This window comes from Xenia sp. Carnegie-2017, unplaced genomic scaffold, assembly GCF_021976095.1.
Source record: "Xenia sp. Carnegie-2017 unplaced genomic scaffold, XeniaSp_v1 HiC_scaffold_1, whole genome shotgun sequence".
In the NCBI taxonomy this organism is placed as follows: domain Eukaryota; kingdom Metazoa; phylum Cnidaria; class Anthozoa; order Malacalcyonacea; family Xeniidae; genus Xenia; species Xenia sp. Carnegie-2017.
Window position 1 is genome coordinate 3,665,619 of NW_025813402.1, and position 16,327 is coordinate 3,681,945.

Here is a 16,327-nt window from a genome sequence, read left to right on the forward strand (position 1 = left end):
CTGCTCACCAGCCAATGACGTCACTACCGCTCGAGATAATTTTTCAAAATTTTATCCAAGATGGCGCAATTTATAAAACTTTTGCTGCAAATATCTCAGCAAGAAAATATTTTTGAGAAAAAATTTTTCTATTTTAGTTGTTAGACATCACAAAGGTTCAAAAATATGTCATAAAAATTTTCGTTGCCAATGTCCTTTAAGCAAAAAATGTTTCTTTTGTTGGGCTCATGTTAGTTGTGCCATTGTCTATTTTGTTCAATTAGTGTTAATTTTACCGCAGTGAACTATCTAAATGAGGCATGTTTCAGTCCCTGCGTGTATTTACTCTCTTATTTTCGGGTGTAAAGACTGGAAATAATTATTTTTTAAGCCATAAAAGTTACAATTCTTCTAGTCTTCTTCAAATATTGTCATTGATTTATGAAACACGATTACCATACAAATTTTGGAAAAAAGCTCCCATAAATTCTAGCTAATAAATACAGTATGTTTCATACACATTAAATAATTGACCGTAAGGCATCTCATGTAGATCGGGTTTTCATTTTCGTATATTGTAATTCGTCTGGTCATATTTTGTTGGAATAATCAAAATGAATTGCAACAAATTACAATCTACGAAAACCAGGGGTGGAGCTTAAACTTCGGACTGGGGTGTGTCTGTGGGAGTGTGTCTGTGTGTTTAACCATAACCATGGCAACATTTATTCTTTTCGGATGCCAGCATCCTAACTACTTTGCCAAATACTTTTTTAAAAAAAATATTAAATCTATAAAATCAGTTTTAGCTGTCTATGCTATTAGCCGTGAAATGAACGTTCAATGTTGATAAATTTTATGGTAGTTTATCTCTACGTACTACACAGAGCATCTGCTCACCAACACACGTCATTTCACGGATTTTAACCCCCCCCCCTGTTCGCACACACTCACTTAGGAGCTACACCCCCTAATGAAAACCGTCTTTCAATATGGTTACTGAATTCATCCAGATCTCGTAAGTTGAACAAAAAATGTCTGGATAATTTCACCAACAATCTTTACATAAAGCAACTTGACCTTTAATAAAGTCACGACACGGACAAAGTCTTGTCTGCATGTTTGAAGATGAAACACAACTGTATAGCAATGGTTGTTTTGTAAATAACAAATCTTTGTTTTTTCATCATACGATGGTGCAACCAACGATTCAACATTCTTCACATCTTCACAATTTAATCCCACCCTAAAAAAAGATGTCATTTGAAATTATTTATAAAATAACAATGCAACGCGGGAGCTGATTGATCTAAAGCTGGCTTTACTTTAGACCGTGCAATATGATTTGAGCTCAATCAAGCAAAGAGAAAATACAAATCAATCATGACTACATGTAAGAGGAAAAATTAAAACTTTTGTTTTAAATTTAAGTGTTTTACATTATAGTTGTTATACCATCACAGAGAATAACTCTCACCTCTTAAACCAAGTCTTGTGATTCACTATTTCCCAATAGGAAGGTTCACATAATAAACCTAAAAAAATAAACGATTCACTAGCTCATGATCGAAAAATACAAAATCCATCTCTTGATTTGTGTAAATTTGTGCGCACCTTTGTTCCAACATGCATCTTTACAAGTTTGACCAACTTTTCCTTTTACAGTCATCATGTTCTTCAAAGGAGGCCACTGATTTTCTTTACAAAACTCCTGGATAGAAATATACATTAATTTTTTAACTGAAAATATACTTGTTAAACACCACACATTGAGATTTACGTTCATGTTCAGATGAGTGATTTATTTCTACATGTTTTCTTATTAACTTACCAAATGCTCAACTTGAGCGCTCATTCTTTCCAACATTCCCTCGTGTGTATACTCATAAGGAAGATATGGCTTCAGCTGAAAATGAACCCTTGATGATGCACAAACTGACAGACGTAAACTTTTATAAAACTATGTTGGTTTTACCTCTGTTTTCATGATCTTTTCCATTGCTCTCGAAACCTCACTGACATTTTTTATATCAATAGTGTATACATAAGGTTCACCTATAAATTGTTCTGCATATGGATTCTGTGACGTCACTAGCCTTCGTGTTGGTTTCATTGCAAAGAAGTCAGAATTATATCTGTTGAGTGGATCTGGAAACTGCGGAGAAGTTGAGTATTCAATCAATTTAAGTCAACATTTAACTTTTCATTTTTCACAATTATATTTAACATTTTAACCTTAGGGTTCAAAAAAGCTGCTCCGTTAGCAATTGCTTCGAGAGGAGCGGGTCCTTCAAATGGAAAACCAAGACCAACAAAAACCTAAAGTTTAAAATCATCATGAAAATAACAAGACACAACTATAAAAAAAACATGACCACAGAGAAACACCTACTAAAGACCAAATTTCAAGAAAAAAAACGTAAATATAAAAGCAAGCAAAGACAAAATAAAAATAAATATATCAACAAGATTTAAGCGTGAAAACGAAAAACAAAGTTAACATATGCTGTATTGCTGAGGACACCTACAGCGTCCCTGCTGCCTCTCTTTTGATATGTCAACAATTTTAGCCAATCAGTTGAACAACCTTAAATAATCAGTTTTATGGTACATCATTTGCATCACATGTGGCAAATCAAGTTTCAGTTTCAGTTTAGTTTCGACTTATGAGCGTAGAAACATGGTCTTGGAATAGACAATTTAAAGTGGTTACAGGTAGTATTTATCAATACCGTCATAAAAATGAGAAAGAAAACTTACCTTTGATTTCTGCAACAAGTTCTCCAAAGTAACTCGATCTATAACTCCGTGGTTTTTAACGTACTTTGGTATATAAGACGGCCAAGTCTTTTTACTCGACTACAAAGCAATTAGCACGAGGATGATAAAAACGTTTTCAAAACATGCTTCATAAATAACTAAACAAATATGAGAGAACCTTTACTAACAGCAAATTATTTTTATAGCTGTATTGGGCATTATATTTATAATATATTGGACAGTATATTTTCTCCTAAGGAACTTTCATATCTAGCCATATTCTTACATTAAAAGTGCCATGCACATCAACATATTCATGAATTGTGTCCAAATATCTTGGATTTGTTATCTGTAAAAATTTTAAGGAAATTATCGATGTTATACTGATTCAAAGTCGTGAAAATAAAACGCAAACGAGCATGCTTACATTCCAATAAACATCTTTTTTACCATAAACTAAACCAAGTTTCTCTTTATGATACGTGTAAGTTTTAGAAATTTTGCTGGCAGCACCAGAAACAAAACCAAGGAAAGAATTATCTGGAGTGTGCGCTAAAAATATCAGAATTTTTGAATGAAAAAAATATTCGATAGAACATTGCAAGTCTACAACATGACATAATAGAAAATATAATTTGCTGAAACAGACGAGAGAGAAAGAAGGAAAATGTACATGCATAGAAGATGAATTTTTAAACTACCAGCAGTATATTAAATAATTTCGTACAAAAAATTACTGCGTGAGAATGTTACAAATTCTTTAGCAAAGAAAGAGGGGAGACGTTTAATAAAATAAAATAAATTTGAACAATCCTTACGAAACATTGTCATAAACTGTTGCAGATTGAATTCCAGTCCTCCCCATCCAGATTTGTACTTTTTGTTTTGAGGCAAATTTTATAAAGTTGAATTGCGCTTCTGTACCAAACGTGTCAACAATTCTCGTTTTGCATCTAAAAACATTTCATATCGGCCCATTTTAATTTCCAGAGTGTCTTTTTTATTAGTAAGTGCTTTAATTCCTTCAACAAACCCAAGTTGAAGTGTCCATTTTCTTGGGTAACACCAATCTGTATATCTTACCTAATTTCCGACCAATTTGGACCAACAAATTTTGCCATAAGTCGAATACCAACAATGTCGACATACAACAAATCAAACGCAAACTTTTGCACTGTCTTTATGTCGATACATCCATCTTTATCTGTTGGTGGAATGAAGCTACACAAAGAAGGTGCAATAAACTATCGATTATACACTAAAATATACACTAACAATCTTATGAACATCTGCTGTGAGTCGAAGAACCAGCAACAAACCGTTTCATTTCGTTAATGCTTGTGACAACAGTGACGTCATGACCAAGAAGATATAATGACGTAATAATATCACTCCACTGAACCAATTCTCCCAACGGTCCACCTGAAAACGCATTTTTCAACATCCAAGACTTGGGTGGAAATGAACCGAGGAAAACAATTATCTGAAAAAGATTCAATACTGACGTATTAATGCAGATAAGAAGCAACACAAACACATTTGCCATAATGTAAGTATAATGACTTACCCGTTTCCTTGTCCTCTCTGTCAAGGGTCGTTTCTTGCCTAAATTTTTTATCGCTGTAGCCCAGTCGTCTTTCATTGACGTGATACGATTTTTCATCCAACGATAATCCGGATGTTCAAATGGCCATTGAGTAATCAAGCCATCGATTGATGAGCGTATGATTGCCTGCAGATAAATTTTGAAAATCAAACATTCCTATTTTTGAATTGGAAATCTTTATCATATCAATATTTTCAAAAGACCTTTTTCTCTTCAATTTTTGCGCTTCGCCTTGAGATATCCTGGTTTCTCCATGGTAACGGTGGACACCATTTTTCAACCTATTTTAAAAAGTTGTGTCATTCGCTCGTCTATATTGTCTTTTTCTCATAAAATAATTTCTTCGATGTCATTCGTATGTCGTTTGGTACATTTTCATTTTTTTAATTTTATTAAGGCTTCTCTTTTTGAAAACCTCGTGCATTATTTTTTATTAAACATATGGCTCAAAGCACTGAAATTTTGGTAGCACTTAAAATAACTCACCTCACTTAAATATATGAGAATTTTACACAAATCATCTCCACTTGTTATGTTATTTTTTATTTGAAAGCATGGTAGTTTCCAATATGCTTTAAGGTACTTAAAAGAAAGGACATGTTACTATAAAAGAAATACAGCAAGTTTTACCAACAAATTTCTTAAATAATATAAAGTTGTAACTGTGTATGCAGTGACGTAGCAACGTAAATTTCAGATCATCATCGTTACTCATTTCTTTAAAAATGTATTGTTTTCAAAGTGAGTGAACACAGAAAAATTTATATAGCAGAACGAAACTTGCGGACTGGCTACACCACTGTCAGTAGGCTGAGTAAATTGCATTCCTTTGATTTTACTATCCTGCAAAAATCTAGCTTACCGCTACTTTTTCTTCACAAAATGGATAAGCGACACTTTTGTGGCCACTGAGCACACTTTTTCAACTTTGATTTCTTCTACGGGTAAAAATCAAAATTATAAATTAATACATACTGCTACAAATTTCCATGACTACTTAAGCGGAATTGATCAAAAACAGCCCAATGAAATAGGGAAAGGAATTATTGTTATCTATATACAAAGATGGTAATGAATTATGAAATTATACCTTTCCACCATTAGAGAAGAGATTTTGATGAAAACAATGTTCTTAACAATGAAACGCTTTTATTCTCATAATAATAATGGGACTTTTATGCATTGTCTGCTTTTTTTTTTGCAACAACGGCAAATGTCACTTCAAACTCATAATATTTGTAAGACAAAATTTCGTTTTTCGGTATTGAAGTATTCTTCGTTCCACAAATTACAAAAAGTGTTCGTTTTTATATGTTGGTAGTGATTTTGGTGTATTATATACTTAATGTTGTTCTTATATAATTTTATGTCGCGGCTCAAGCATATTAAAGAAACTAGAAGATTCCTTGACGAAAGCACCTAATGAGCTGATGGGCATTATATCACCGATGTGTCAGAGCTGCTAAATTTATATGCAGTTGGCAAAGCTATAAAGAGCCCGCCGCCGTCTGAAATACTGGAAGACTTTCACAAGAATCACAGTGGTGGGTGTGTAGAGGATACTGACATAAGCATGCTTGCCAAGAAATGTTTGCTGTCAACCAAGGATGTTAAATTGTGGCTTCAGCACTTGACGCAAATTTCTGTGAACAGGAAAAGAGGTGCTGGAAAAGCAAAAGCAACAAGAGGAAAGCGGAGCAAGGGAAAGGAACTCAGGAACGAATTTCTTTTACTACATTTATTTTTTATAGGATCTCTCATATATCTTGTTTAATAAAGTATTAAAAAGTGTTCCTAATTTTCGTAATTTAAAATTAATTGGTCCCGGAGCGGGGCATTTGCCATTGGCAGCTTGCCCGGGGGCTGAGTATTTGCCTTCTTGCCTTTCCCCGGCAGCGGGGAAATTGAACTATTAAAACGAAAAAAATCTAATGCCCGGCCATATTCCCGGGGGGGATGGTAACTCTTGGAATTGACTCATGCATAAATCGTAAACAACACTCCGATGTTTGTGCAATTACCCGTTCCCGTTAAGATTATTTCTTGGTTTTTAAGATTATTTCTTGGTTGTTAAGCCGGGCAAACACTAAATTTGTTTAACAATTTGTTTAATTAAAGATATTTAACTTTTTAGTAGATTTCACCGACATTTTAACCAGATAGTAGCTAACGACTTATGTTTACGTTAACTTGGAAATGCTGGAGAAAATTTATTCTAGTGAAAAAGTTTGTTTTTCAGTTTATCTTCTTGTTGGTAGCGGAATGACTTCAGTGTATTCCTTGTTGAGTTATATTGATGTATATTAATAATTTATTTCTTGACAGAAGAAAGAGTTGTTAAAAACAGGCCGTATTCAAATAAATAAGACAATTGATGTAGAAACGGCAAGTGATTTAAATATTAATTTTTCACTAACTTCCTTTCGCCATGAAAGTCCTAAGTGTTCGTATAAAAAGATGTTTATAATTTTTGAATGTTCTAAGAACTTTTATTATACTCCCACGGTTGAAACAACATTCGGCTTTTGTCAACGTTCGGTGTACGTTTATTGTTTTACACGTCATTGAAACTCTAATTCATGTTTTTAAAAGTACTAACGATATTCGAATTTTTCTTCAATAACTAACAAATTTTATAGACTATGACCGACATATTAGTTAGAAATTGGATTAGGAATCAATTCCAAGAATCAATTTCGCGTATTGTAAAACACGAAGTCTCAGCGATTAAAATGATTTATACAATATTTTTACCAGTATATAGAGCTTTCTTACTTGTAGTGCCGCTGTGACTCCTCCAGTAATCTGCATCTGAAAAATGGATTCAAATGAACCGTATAATCGGAGTTGCTAAGTTATAGTTTGAAATCGGATTAGTAGACTTTGGAAATTTACTCAGATAAGGTTTCCCTCAGTGGAATTTTTGACATAAGTCAAACAGTGCGTTGTTGAATAAAAATTTTAAAATTTTCTTCACATCCATCAGTACATATTAATACTACACTACATTTACCACATTATATTTAAAACGAAATTGGGCGACACGTTGTTTCACTCATATTCAAGTGCAATATAAAGATATAACACATGTAAGGTGCGCATAGTCGTTTCTAACTTTCTATAAATTTGAAGAACGAAATTTGAGACTTTAAGGAACGCTCAAATATCTGCTTGTTTGACTGGGTTGAAAACATATTCAGAGGATTTAATTCCTTATTCTTTGATGATCTATTTCCGTTAAACTGTTTACATTTACCTGTGTCGAGGATTTCTTTTAATTGAATAGCTTCTACGTTAGGAATAAACTCCCATGAGCTATCCATGAAAGATATTAGGTCATTAAGAACGAAAATGTAAATTGTTACGATTCCAATAAATGATAACACGACTATGCCAGTAGTTTTACGTGTTTTCATTGTAATCTTCACAAACAGCTTCGGTAATATTTTGTCACCTGTGCCGATTATGAACGTGACGAACAGCTTGAGTCGGAAGAAAATTCATTGAAGAACATCACCGGCTGCAGGTAACATAATGCAATATCTTTAGGTAGGTATCTAGCTGTATGATCAGGGTTTATGATTGGCTCGATACGCTTGACGAGCGAGCGATAAATTACTGTTTATTTTCATTGTTTGACTGACTCATATTCATATTAGCTATTCAGTAACAACTTTTATGCTTACGAGAGTAAAAACAAATTCTACTTATTAAATTTTTGAAGATATTCTACCAACATTAGGCGATGAAATGCAATACTCACTTTCTATGAATACTTTTGTAGTCAGCTTTGGCAGTTTAACACATGATCACATTACAAGTTTACTTTATATGTCATTGGCAATGACATATGCATAATGCACATACTGACTGAGTCACTGCATTATGTACAAGTCAGCGGTGTATAAAGAGCGTAACTGTGTTAATTTCCTCTTGGTCACTTTTGACGAGTGCCTCTGTCAACCAAAAAAGGAATTTAAACGAAAAGTTCACCTTGGATAACCAAAGACTTTCAACGCTTAACTGTTTTCAGTACTTAAGCAGTGGAAAGTTCAGGTTTGTGAAGTGACCTCAATCATCGAAAGACTACATCCATCTTTCTACACTATATTTTTTATAATCTTTAAATATTGAGAAACCACTTTGACGCTTTAGTTTAGGTGTAAAAAGATCTTTTACTCAGTAATTTCTTTATTGTTATTAAGCCCTTATTAAGTGCGAGGTCTTTACGTAGAAATATCGGATGGAATTTTTCATGGTAGGTTCCCACGGTAGGAACGAACCTCTACAAAAAAAACTTCGGTCCGATATTTCTCCGTAAAGACCTCGCGCTCGGTTATCAAGGGCTTATTATTTTGCGAGAATACTGATAATACGATAATACTTTGATATTGATAATAATCAAAATTCTGGATGGTTTCGACAACGTGAGTATTATTCTTGACCGACAATTTTATTCAGGTGTAAATGTAATTTATCAAATAACTTAGTCTTTACCAACAATATATGTTGAGCAGAAAACAAAGTCAGCGTAGATTATGAAAATGGTCAACTCTATATCTTTCTCAGTAGATTTAAGAAATATTTCCATTTCACCAACAATCTTTACACAAAGCAACTTGACCTTTATTAAAGTCACGACACGGACAAAGTCTTGTCTGCATGTTTGAAGATGAAACACAACTGTATAACAATGGTTGTTTTTGTATATAACAAATCTTTGTTTTTTCATCATACGATGGTGCAACCAACGATTCAACATACTTCAAGATTTCACAAGTAAGACCCTTCCTACAATGATTACAAACGTTTCCCATGTAGAAATGCGGGTTGTTTTTTTGCTGCTAAGATGTATCATCCCAATATGGATGGGTGGAACATGCATTAGAAAAACGGGGCATTCTCGGTGATGAATTTGTACGACATTATTGTAATGCATTGGTTCACCTTCTTAATCAGTGCTATATACTTATTTGCCTCTATCTTTGAAATGGGATTCTTTTGTTTACACTAAATGCCTCACGTAAGTTCTAGTCAGATTAAGAATATATTCTGTTCTGTTTTACCTCTTGAACGATATTGCTTGATTCAAAATTTCCCAATAAGCGGGTTCGCACAAATTCCCTAAAAACATTTTCCGATGAGCTTTATAGTTAACCAAAATGAGTTAGATGCACTCGTGTATTTCAAAACATTATATTGATGCACATGTTGGTCTTTTAACCCTCTTCCGACAGCCTTCCTTTTAAAACTGATATGTGAAACGCCTATTCACCAAGAACCTCTGTAATACTGATATGATAAATTCCTTACCGTTCTCCAAAAAAACATCTTCAAGACTGACATAACTGACTTACCATTCTCCCAACAGGCATCTTTGCATGATTGGCCACGTTTTCCTAAAACTGCTTTGAGGTTTTTCAACGGAGGCCATTGACTCTCTTGGCAAAAATTCTTCTCAAATATATCATAGAAGAAAATAAGTTGAGAATATGAACTACAAAAATTTTAATCATTAGAAAAAATTCTTTATCAAAACGATTCATGCTCAGCAATATAGTTAATACTTTATCATCACTCTATTTTAACATTAGTACTATAAAATCCACTGAATTACTGGAGCTACCAAAAATCATGTTGTAAGTATTGAAAACAAGTGAGTTGTGAGCGACGTCATTAAACCAATTAAATACCACGTGTACTGCGAAGTAAATGATGTTCATGCAACGAATAGATTTAGATTTTGTGTTAAGTGTAAACAAAATTTTGATTTAACTTGATCAAATATCTCATGTAGTCTTGTGTAGTCACGTATCTTATCGATATCATGGATATGTATGCCAAACTGTCCAACCATCATTCCTATAAGAGGCCCAAGTAAATGTCTACTTGTTGTCTGGTATCTTACCAAATGCTCAACTTGAGCGCTCATTCTTTCCAACATTCCCTCGTGTGTATACTCATAAGGAAGATATGGCTTCAGCTGAAGTGGAAACGAACAAAATAGCACAACATTGTTGAATTTTTTAACGAGTTTCACGATGCATGATAAAAAAGCAGTCTTTTTCTCAAATTCTCAATTTGGCTTATGTTCATTGAAGGAGTTGTGTTGGTTCTTGCGTTGCTAAATTTGGTGTGTTTTTTAAATAAAAAGGTGTAAAAAATAGATTTGTGTGGACTGACTTCAAAACTAAGTTTTACCTCTGTTTTCATGATCTTTTCCATCGCTCTTGAAACCTCACTGACATTTTTTATATCAATAGTGTATACATATGGTTCACCTATAAATTGCTCTGCATATGGATTCTGTGACGTCACTAGCCTTCGTGTTGGTTTCATTGCAAAGAAGTCAGAATTATATCTGTTGAGTGGATCTGGAAACTGTAAATAATGACTTTGAAAACATGTAACGATGTTTACAAGAGAGTTAACGATTCTCTATGTATGTATATTTAAAGAAAAAGTCATGTATTTTAATGCATTTTGGCAGCAATGATAAGTTGCATTGAAGAATACGATAGCAGTTTTATTTGCTATTATTGTTACTAGAGATACTAGGTAGAGATACTTTCCCAAAAAATTACTCTTCAGAAGCATGCAAAAGTGAAATCTGAACTCTGAATAACCTGAGACTGTCAAATTTCAAAGAAAAATCAACCCAAAACATAACATGATCACCAAAAATCTTTGACAAAAGTTAAAATTATTATTTAGGTTACAAAGTTTGTAACTTGATATTGCCTTCGTAAAATTCTGCTGAAATAAACACTTGGAGACTTAAATAATAATCTGTGACAAAATTCACCTTTGGATTTAAGAAAGCTGCTCCATGTGAAATCGCTTCAAGGGAGCAGGTCCTTCATAGGGAAATCCAAGACCAATAAAAACCTAAAATGTTTTGAAACTTCAGAAAGTGATTATTTCATTTGGTCAAAAACTAAATTTTTCCAATTTATTAGTGGAATGAGGTCTGCGTCCCATTCAGTTTCCTCAAGGGCAGTAACTAAAATCATAAATGGTAAGATTGGTCTCCTTTCCTTCCGAATTGTTGCATGCGTCCCTTTTTAAATTACTTATTACTGTTTTGCAAGTTGAAATAAAAAACTTTTTGGTTCTTTGTAAAGTGATAAATGTGAAAAGCCTATTTACTAAAATTCAACGGATATGTGATTTGTTTTCTTATCCCCGCCAAAAGTTATTTGCACCCCTGAAAGTGTAGTATAAAGATGCAAGCTTAACCAAAACATTTACTCCTATTACGCAATTTTTAGGAAATTTAATGTATATTTCTTTAGAATCTTAATTGAATTCATTTTTTCGATAAGTAAACATAAAAATATTTGCACTGTAGGAGTGAAAACGGAGAAAATTTTGAAAATGTGTTTGTTATCTCCTTGGGAGCAAATTGTTTTACTTTTATTTAGCATACGACATTAGCATTTACCTTTGATTGTTTAAGAAGTTCTTCGATCGTTGTTCTATTGACAACACCATGATTGATCACATAGTTTGGAATGTATTCTGGTAGTTTTCCTAATGTTCTCTTTTTTTAATCAATAAATGAAAAGTAAGAACATTTAACAAATTATTTCACGAAAGGAATGATAAAATAAGATTGTTCACTTACGTTGAATGTTCCGTGAATAGAAACATATTTATGAATTTCATCTAGGTATGGTCTATTTCCAACCTAAAACACCAATGTGTTTACTATATATGTTAAAAAAGTTAAGCAAAATTTAACAACATTGTAAGATATATTTTTTTATTTAATTATATAATAAAACTTCGATAATTTCTTACATGCTTTCATTTGACTTACTATCCAGTAGCTGTCTTGTTTCGCATAGACCAAAGCCATTTTCTTTTTTGAAATAATTTTCCTTTCTTTTGAAGATTGCTTTGTGGAACCGGAAACAAAACCGATGAAGGAGTTATCTGGACTATGAGCTGAAAAATAAAATAATGATGATGATGAAATTAATTTTTATAGAATAAGTTTTTTCCTTCATTATCAAAACATTAAAATGTCTACATAAAATGTCTACAAATGAAATGTAACGGTGCTGAAGAATATGCACAGCTTAATTCTCTTGGTTACATTTAATGCAGATCACAACTTCTTTTTTAATGAGAGTGTTTCAAAAAGTTCATCGACAGCTAACGCACTACAAAGCGAAGTATTTTTCACGGAGGGTGATCCTAATATATGCACATGGTTTTGACATAGAAAATAACTTACGGTACATGGTCATAAATTGTCTTAAATTTAACTCTAGATTTCCCCAAATTGAGTGATAAGCTTTGTCAGTGATGCTATATTTTCTGTAATTGAACTCAGCTTCAGTGCCAAACGAATCAACTAATCTTGTCTTGCATCTAGAAAAGATAAAGACATTTTTAGTTATGGTTTCAAAACTGCTATTAAATTATGCAATTCGTTGTACAAATAGTTTATGAAAACCTTATCTCGGACCAGTAAAGACCATATATTTGTTTACAGATATTTTATGAAAACCTTATCTCGGACCAGTAAAGGCCATATATTTGTTTACAGATATTTTATGAAAACCTTATCTCGGACCAGTAAAGACCATATATTTGTTTACAGATATTTTATGAAAACCTTATCTCGGACCAGTAAAGACCATATATTTGTTTACAGATATTTTATGAAAACCTTATCTCGGACCAGTAAAGACCATATATTTGTTTACAGATATTTTATGAAACCCTTATCTCGGACCAGTAAAGATCATATATTTGTTTGCAGATATTTTATGAAAACCTTATCTCGGACCAGTAAAGACCATATATTTGTTTACAGATATTTTATGAAAACCTTATCTCTGACCAGTAAAGATCATTCATATATTTGTTTACAGATATTTTATGAAAACCTTATCTCTGACCAGTAAAGATCATTCATATATTTGTTCATAGATATTTTATGAAAACCTTATCTCGGACCAGTAAAGACCATATATTTGTTTACAGATATTTTATGAAAACCTTATCTCGGACCAGTAAAGACCATATATTTGTTTGACGTAGGAAATGCCAGTTATGTCCGTATATAGAATATCAAAGATAAGGATTCTACTGTCTGATATTTGAGACATTTCTTTTTTTTGGCTGATGGAAAGTATCTGCAATGTAAGAAACGTGCTTATAGGAGATGTAATGGCTGCAGTAGATAACAAACCAATGATTGGTTATTGGCTTGTATTTAGATAAACGTTGTTTAATAATAAATATTCTGATTACAGAAAAACAATTTTCACTCTGCATGTGTATATTACTAAACATGCACACGTGAAATAAAAGGTACATACTGCTTTATTTCCTTAATACTTGTGATAACAGTGACGTCATGACCAAGAAGATGTAATGACGTAATAATATCACTCCATTGAACCAACTCTCCTAAAGGACCACCTGAAAACGCATGTGTCAGAAACAGTGGTTGGAAAATGAACGCTCCAAAAAATATAGCAATCTAAAAATTTTAGAAATCCCTTTAGAAAAATTTAAAAACTCAAAATTATAGCAAACGTAAACTTTAATAGGCTTTTGAAAATACAAAATGCAAATGAAAATATAAGTGTATGTAAATACTTTTTCTTTGTGCGCTTTGTCAGCGGTCTTTTCTTGTTAAGACTCTTAATAGCTCTTATCCAGTCCTTTTTCATTGATGTGATACGATTTTTCATCCAAAGGTAACGAGGATTACTCGACCAGTTACTAATCAAGCTATCAAGATCAGTACGCATTGATGTCTAAAGAATTAGAAAATTTGTCCACCTCGTATTCACAGTCAGTAAAACAAAAATAACGTAGACATTTTAACATTCTTAAAAGTATGCGATTGCAAAGTAAATCAAATTTGTTGAAGATGCAAACCTTATTGTTTACTAATTTTCCTTCAAGTACCGCAGAAGCAGTTTTTCTCCAAGGTAAACGCGGGCACCATTTCTCGACCTGTTAATTCGTAAACATGTTAATTCGCTGCCTTATGTATTTTCTGAGTCACAAAATTAATCTGACCTCACTTAAGTAAATGAGTATGGAACAGATATCGTTTCCATTTTGTATATTATTCTCGATTGAATAACATGGTGAACGCCAGTTTGCTTGAATATACTAGAATGACAGCAGAAAATTAGATAACCGAAATGTTGCAGTATAAAAATAATATCAAATTAATATTTATGATCAGTTATCATCTTGTTATTTGCCTTTCACGTATCGCTAAAGTATTTCATTGTCGATTGACGTCGGAAAATATTCATCATTTTAAAACGACGAGTAGATTGAATTTTGAATAGAGTTGGCTGAAGTTGATTAAAATGATAGGTATAATTATAAACTTATACATACGACAATGCATATAGAATTAATATCAATTAAGAATGTTTAACTGCATGAAGTTTTATAGGAATTTTCAACTCGTTTAAAAACATAGCTATGTTTACCGTACATGCATATATGATATTTACCGATACTTTGTCATCACAAAGCGGATACAAAGTTGATGGTTTAGGCACGTCACAAACTCTTATCGGAGTGTATTTCGTACCTGTATCAACGTGAACATTTTAGTTAGAAAATTTAGCAAACATATGCAATGATTAGCTAACACTTATCATTTTTATTAATACAAATATATCAAAATTTTTCCTGAGATACTGGTGATAATGTTTTAAAATACTACCTTTGTTATTATCTTTTTGTTGAGTTTTTAATGAAAAATTCTGCAGTGGGACATGTTTCTCTTCAATCGTATTTCTTGACAGTTTGTTTCCTAAGGTTGATTAGTACAATCCAATCAATCAGTACAATCCAATTAATGATTAAGTTCAACGTTCAATTTGACAAAATTGAATCTTGCCTGGCCCAAATTCACAAAATATGAGAATCTACATTTTGTCGTTCAGAATTACATCATGCATGTATCTGTAAATTTGATTGAAATGATGTTTTTCTAATCGTCATACCTTTCATGTGATGGTAGTTTTCATCCAGTTGAATGCCCTGAGTGTTTAGCATTATATTAGTTACTTCCCAGGAAATGTCTGAAAAATTGATTAATATGTTAAAAACGATTATAGTTAAAGCCGCTATTCCAAGATAGCATAACATAACTATATCCGTAATTTTATGTTTTCTCATGTTTTGAAGGAAAATTTTCAGTGTTTAGCAGAGCGACATAAAAATGTTGTGTGCTAACACAATTTTGTCACATCAGAACGGCAAACAAAACATTGCCACATCATACTTAATATTAATGAAGAATAAAAGATGAATTTATTATTTTTGTTTTAGACAAAAAATACCTGTTTTGTTGCCAAGTGATCAGTCATCAAATATGGCAACATACTACATAGCTAACAAGAATTCATTTGTCTTTCTCGTCTAATCTTTTGTCTTTGTCATTATAATCATATGTATTGAATAAAGAAAGAAGGTTTTAGAAAGTCTTTTTTACGTGACAATTTAAAAAATCAGTGACTTTGATCCAAATATATATCTTCGGTGTGCATAGATGATCAAACAGGCTCATTATGTATGGTGTAAAAATAATTTATTTTTACAGTTTTGTTTTGATGACAGAGTCTCTGTTTTGATGACAGAATCTCTGTTTTGATGACAGAATCTCTGTTTTGATGACAGAATCTCTGTTTTGATGACAGAATCTCTGTTTTGATGACAGAATCTCTGTTTTGATGACAGAGATTATCAGTTAATCTAAAACCAAGTGCGTTAAGAGTGCAAATAGTCTTTCTTTGATTCACATTACCCGTTACTCGTTACTTCAGTTTTCTGACATAAACTGATAAATTTCCGAAATAAAAGTCCACAGTCCATTGCTAACCTGACTTTCTCTCCCACTTACAAATGCTATTTTCACAAAAGACATCGTGACATCCATTGTTTCGCTCCAGATGAAGGATTTGCAAACAATGTTTGTCTGTATAATAA

The 16,327-nt window shown here is 32.6% G+C and overlaps 1 protein-coding gene and 1 pseudogene across 5 annotated transcripts; both read right to left on the bottom strand.

Annotated features, from left to right (window-relative positions):
* Positions 1-391: 391 nt before the first annotated feature.
* LOC124435480 (alpha-1,6-mannosylglycoprotein 6-beta-N-acetylglucosaminyltransferase A-like) lies at positions 392-8,207 on the bottom strand. 5 transcript variants are annotated; one of them, XM_046985449.1, is made up of 19 exons: positions 8,109-8,207; positions 7,602-7,865; positions 7,121-7,156; positions 5,208-5,283; positions 4,832-4,927; positions 4,549-4,626; positions 4,307-4,471; positions 4,059-4,222; positions 3,823-3,960; positions 3,558-3,692; positions 3,167-3,291; positions 3,026-3,088; positions 2,740-2,838; positions 2,215-2,298; positions 1,955-2,134; positions 1,811-1,885; positions 1,594-1,690; positions 1,457-1,514; positions 392-1,225 (listed from the first exon to the last, which is right to left on the bottom strand). In XM_046985449.1, the coding sequence occupies exons 10-19, from the start codon at positions 3,568-3,570 to the stop codon at positions 985-987; spliced, it is 1,035 nt and encodes a 344-aa protein (XP_046841405.1). In that variant the 5' UTR covers positions 3,571-3,692; positions 3,823-3,960; positions 4,059-4,222; positions 4,307-4,471; positions 4,549-4,626; positions 4,832-4,927; positions 5,208-5,283; positions 7,121-7,156; positions 7,602-7,865; positions 8,109-8,207; the 3' UTR covers positions 392-984. The 5 variants fall into 5 exon arrangements, with proteins under 5 accessions (XP_046841405.1, XP_046841401.1, XP_046841420.1 ...); XM_046985445.1 differs by lacking the exon at positions 8,109-8,207 and having other exon boundaries at positions 7,602-7,973; XM_046985464.1 differs by lacking the exon at positions 8,109-8,207 and having other exon boundaries at positions 4,832-4,948; positions 7,602-7,973.
* A 548-nt stretch (positions 8,208-8,755) lies between these two features.
* Positions 8,756-15,608, bottom strand: LOC124449920 (annotated as a pseudogene).
* Between the last annotated feature and the right edge of the window lie 719 nt (positions 15,609-16,327).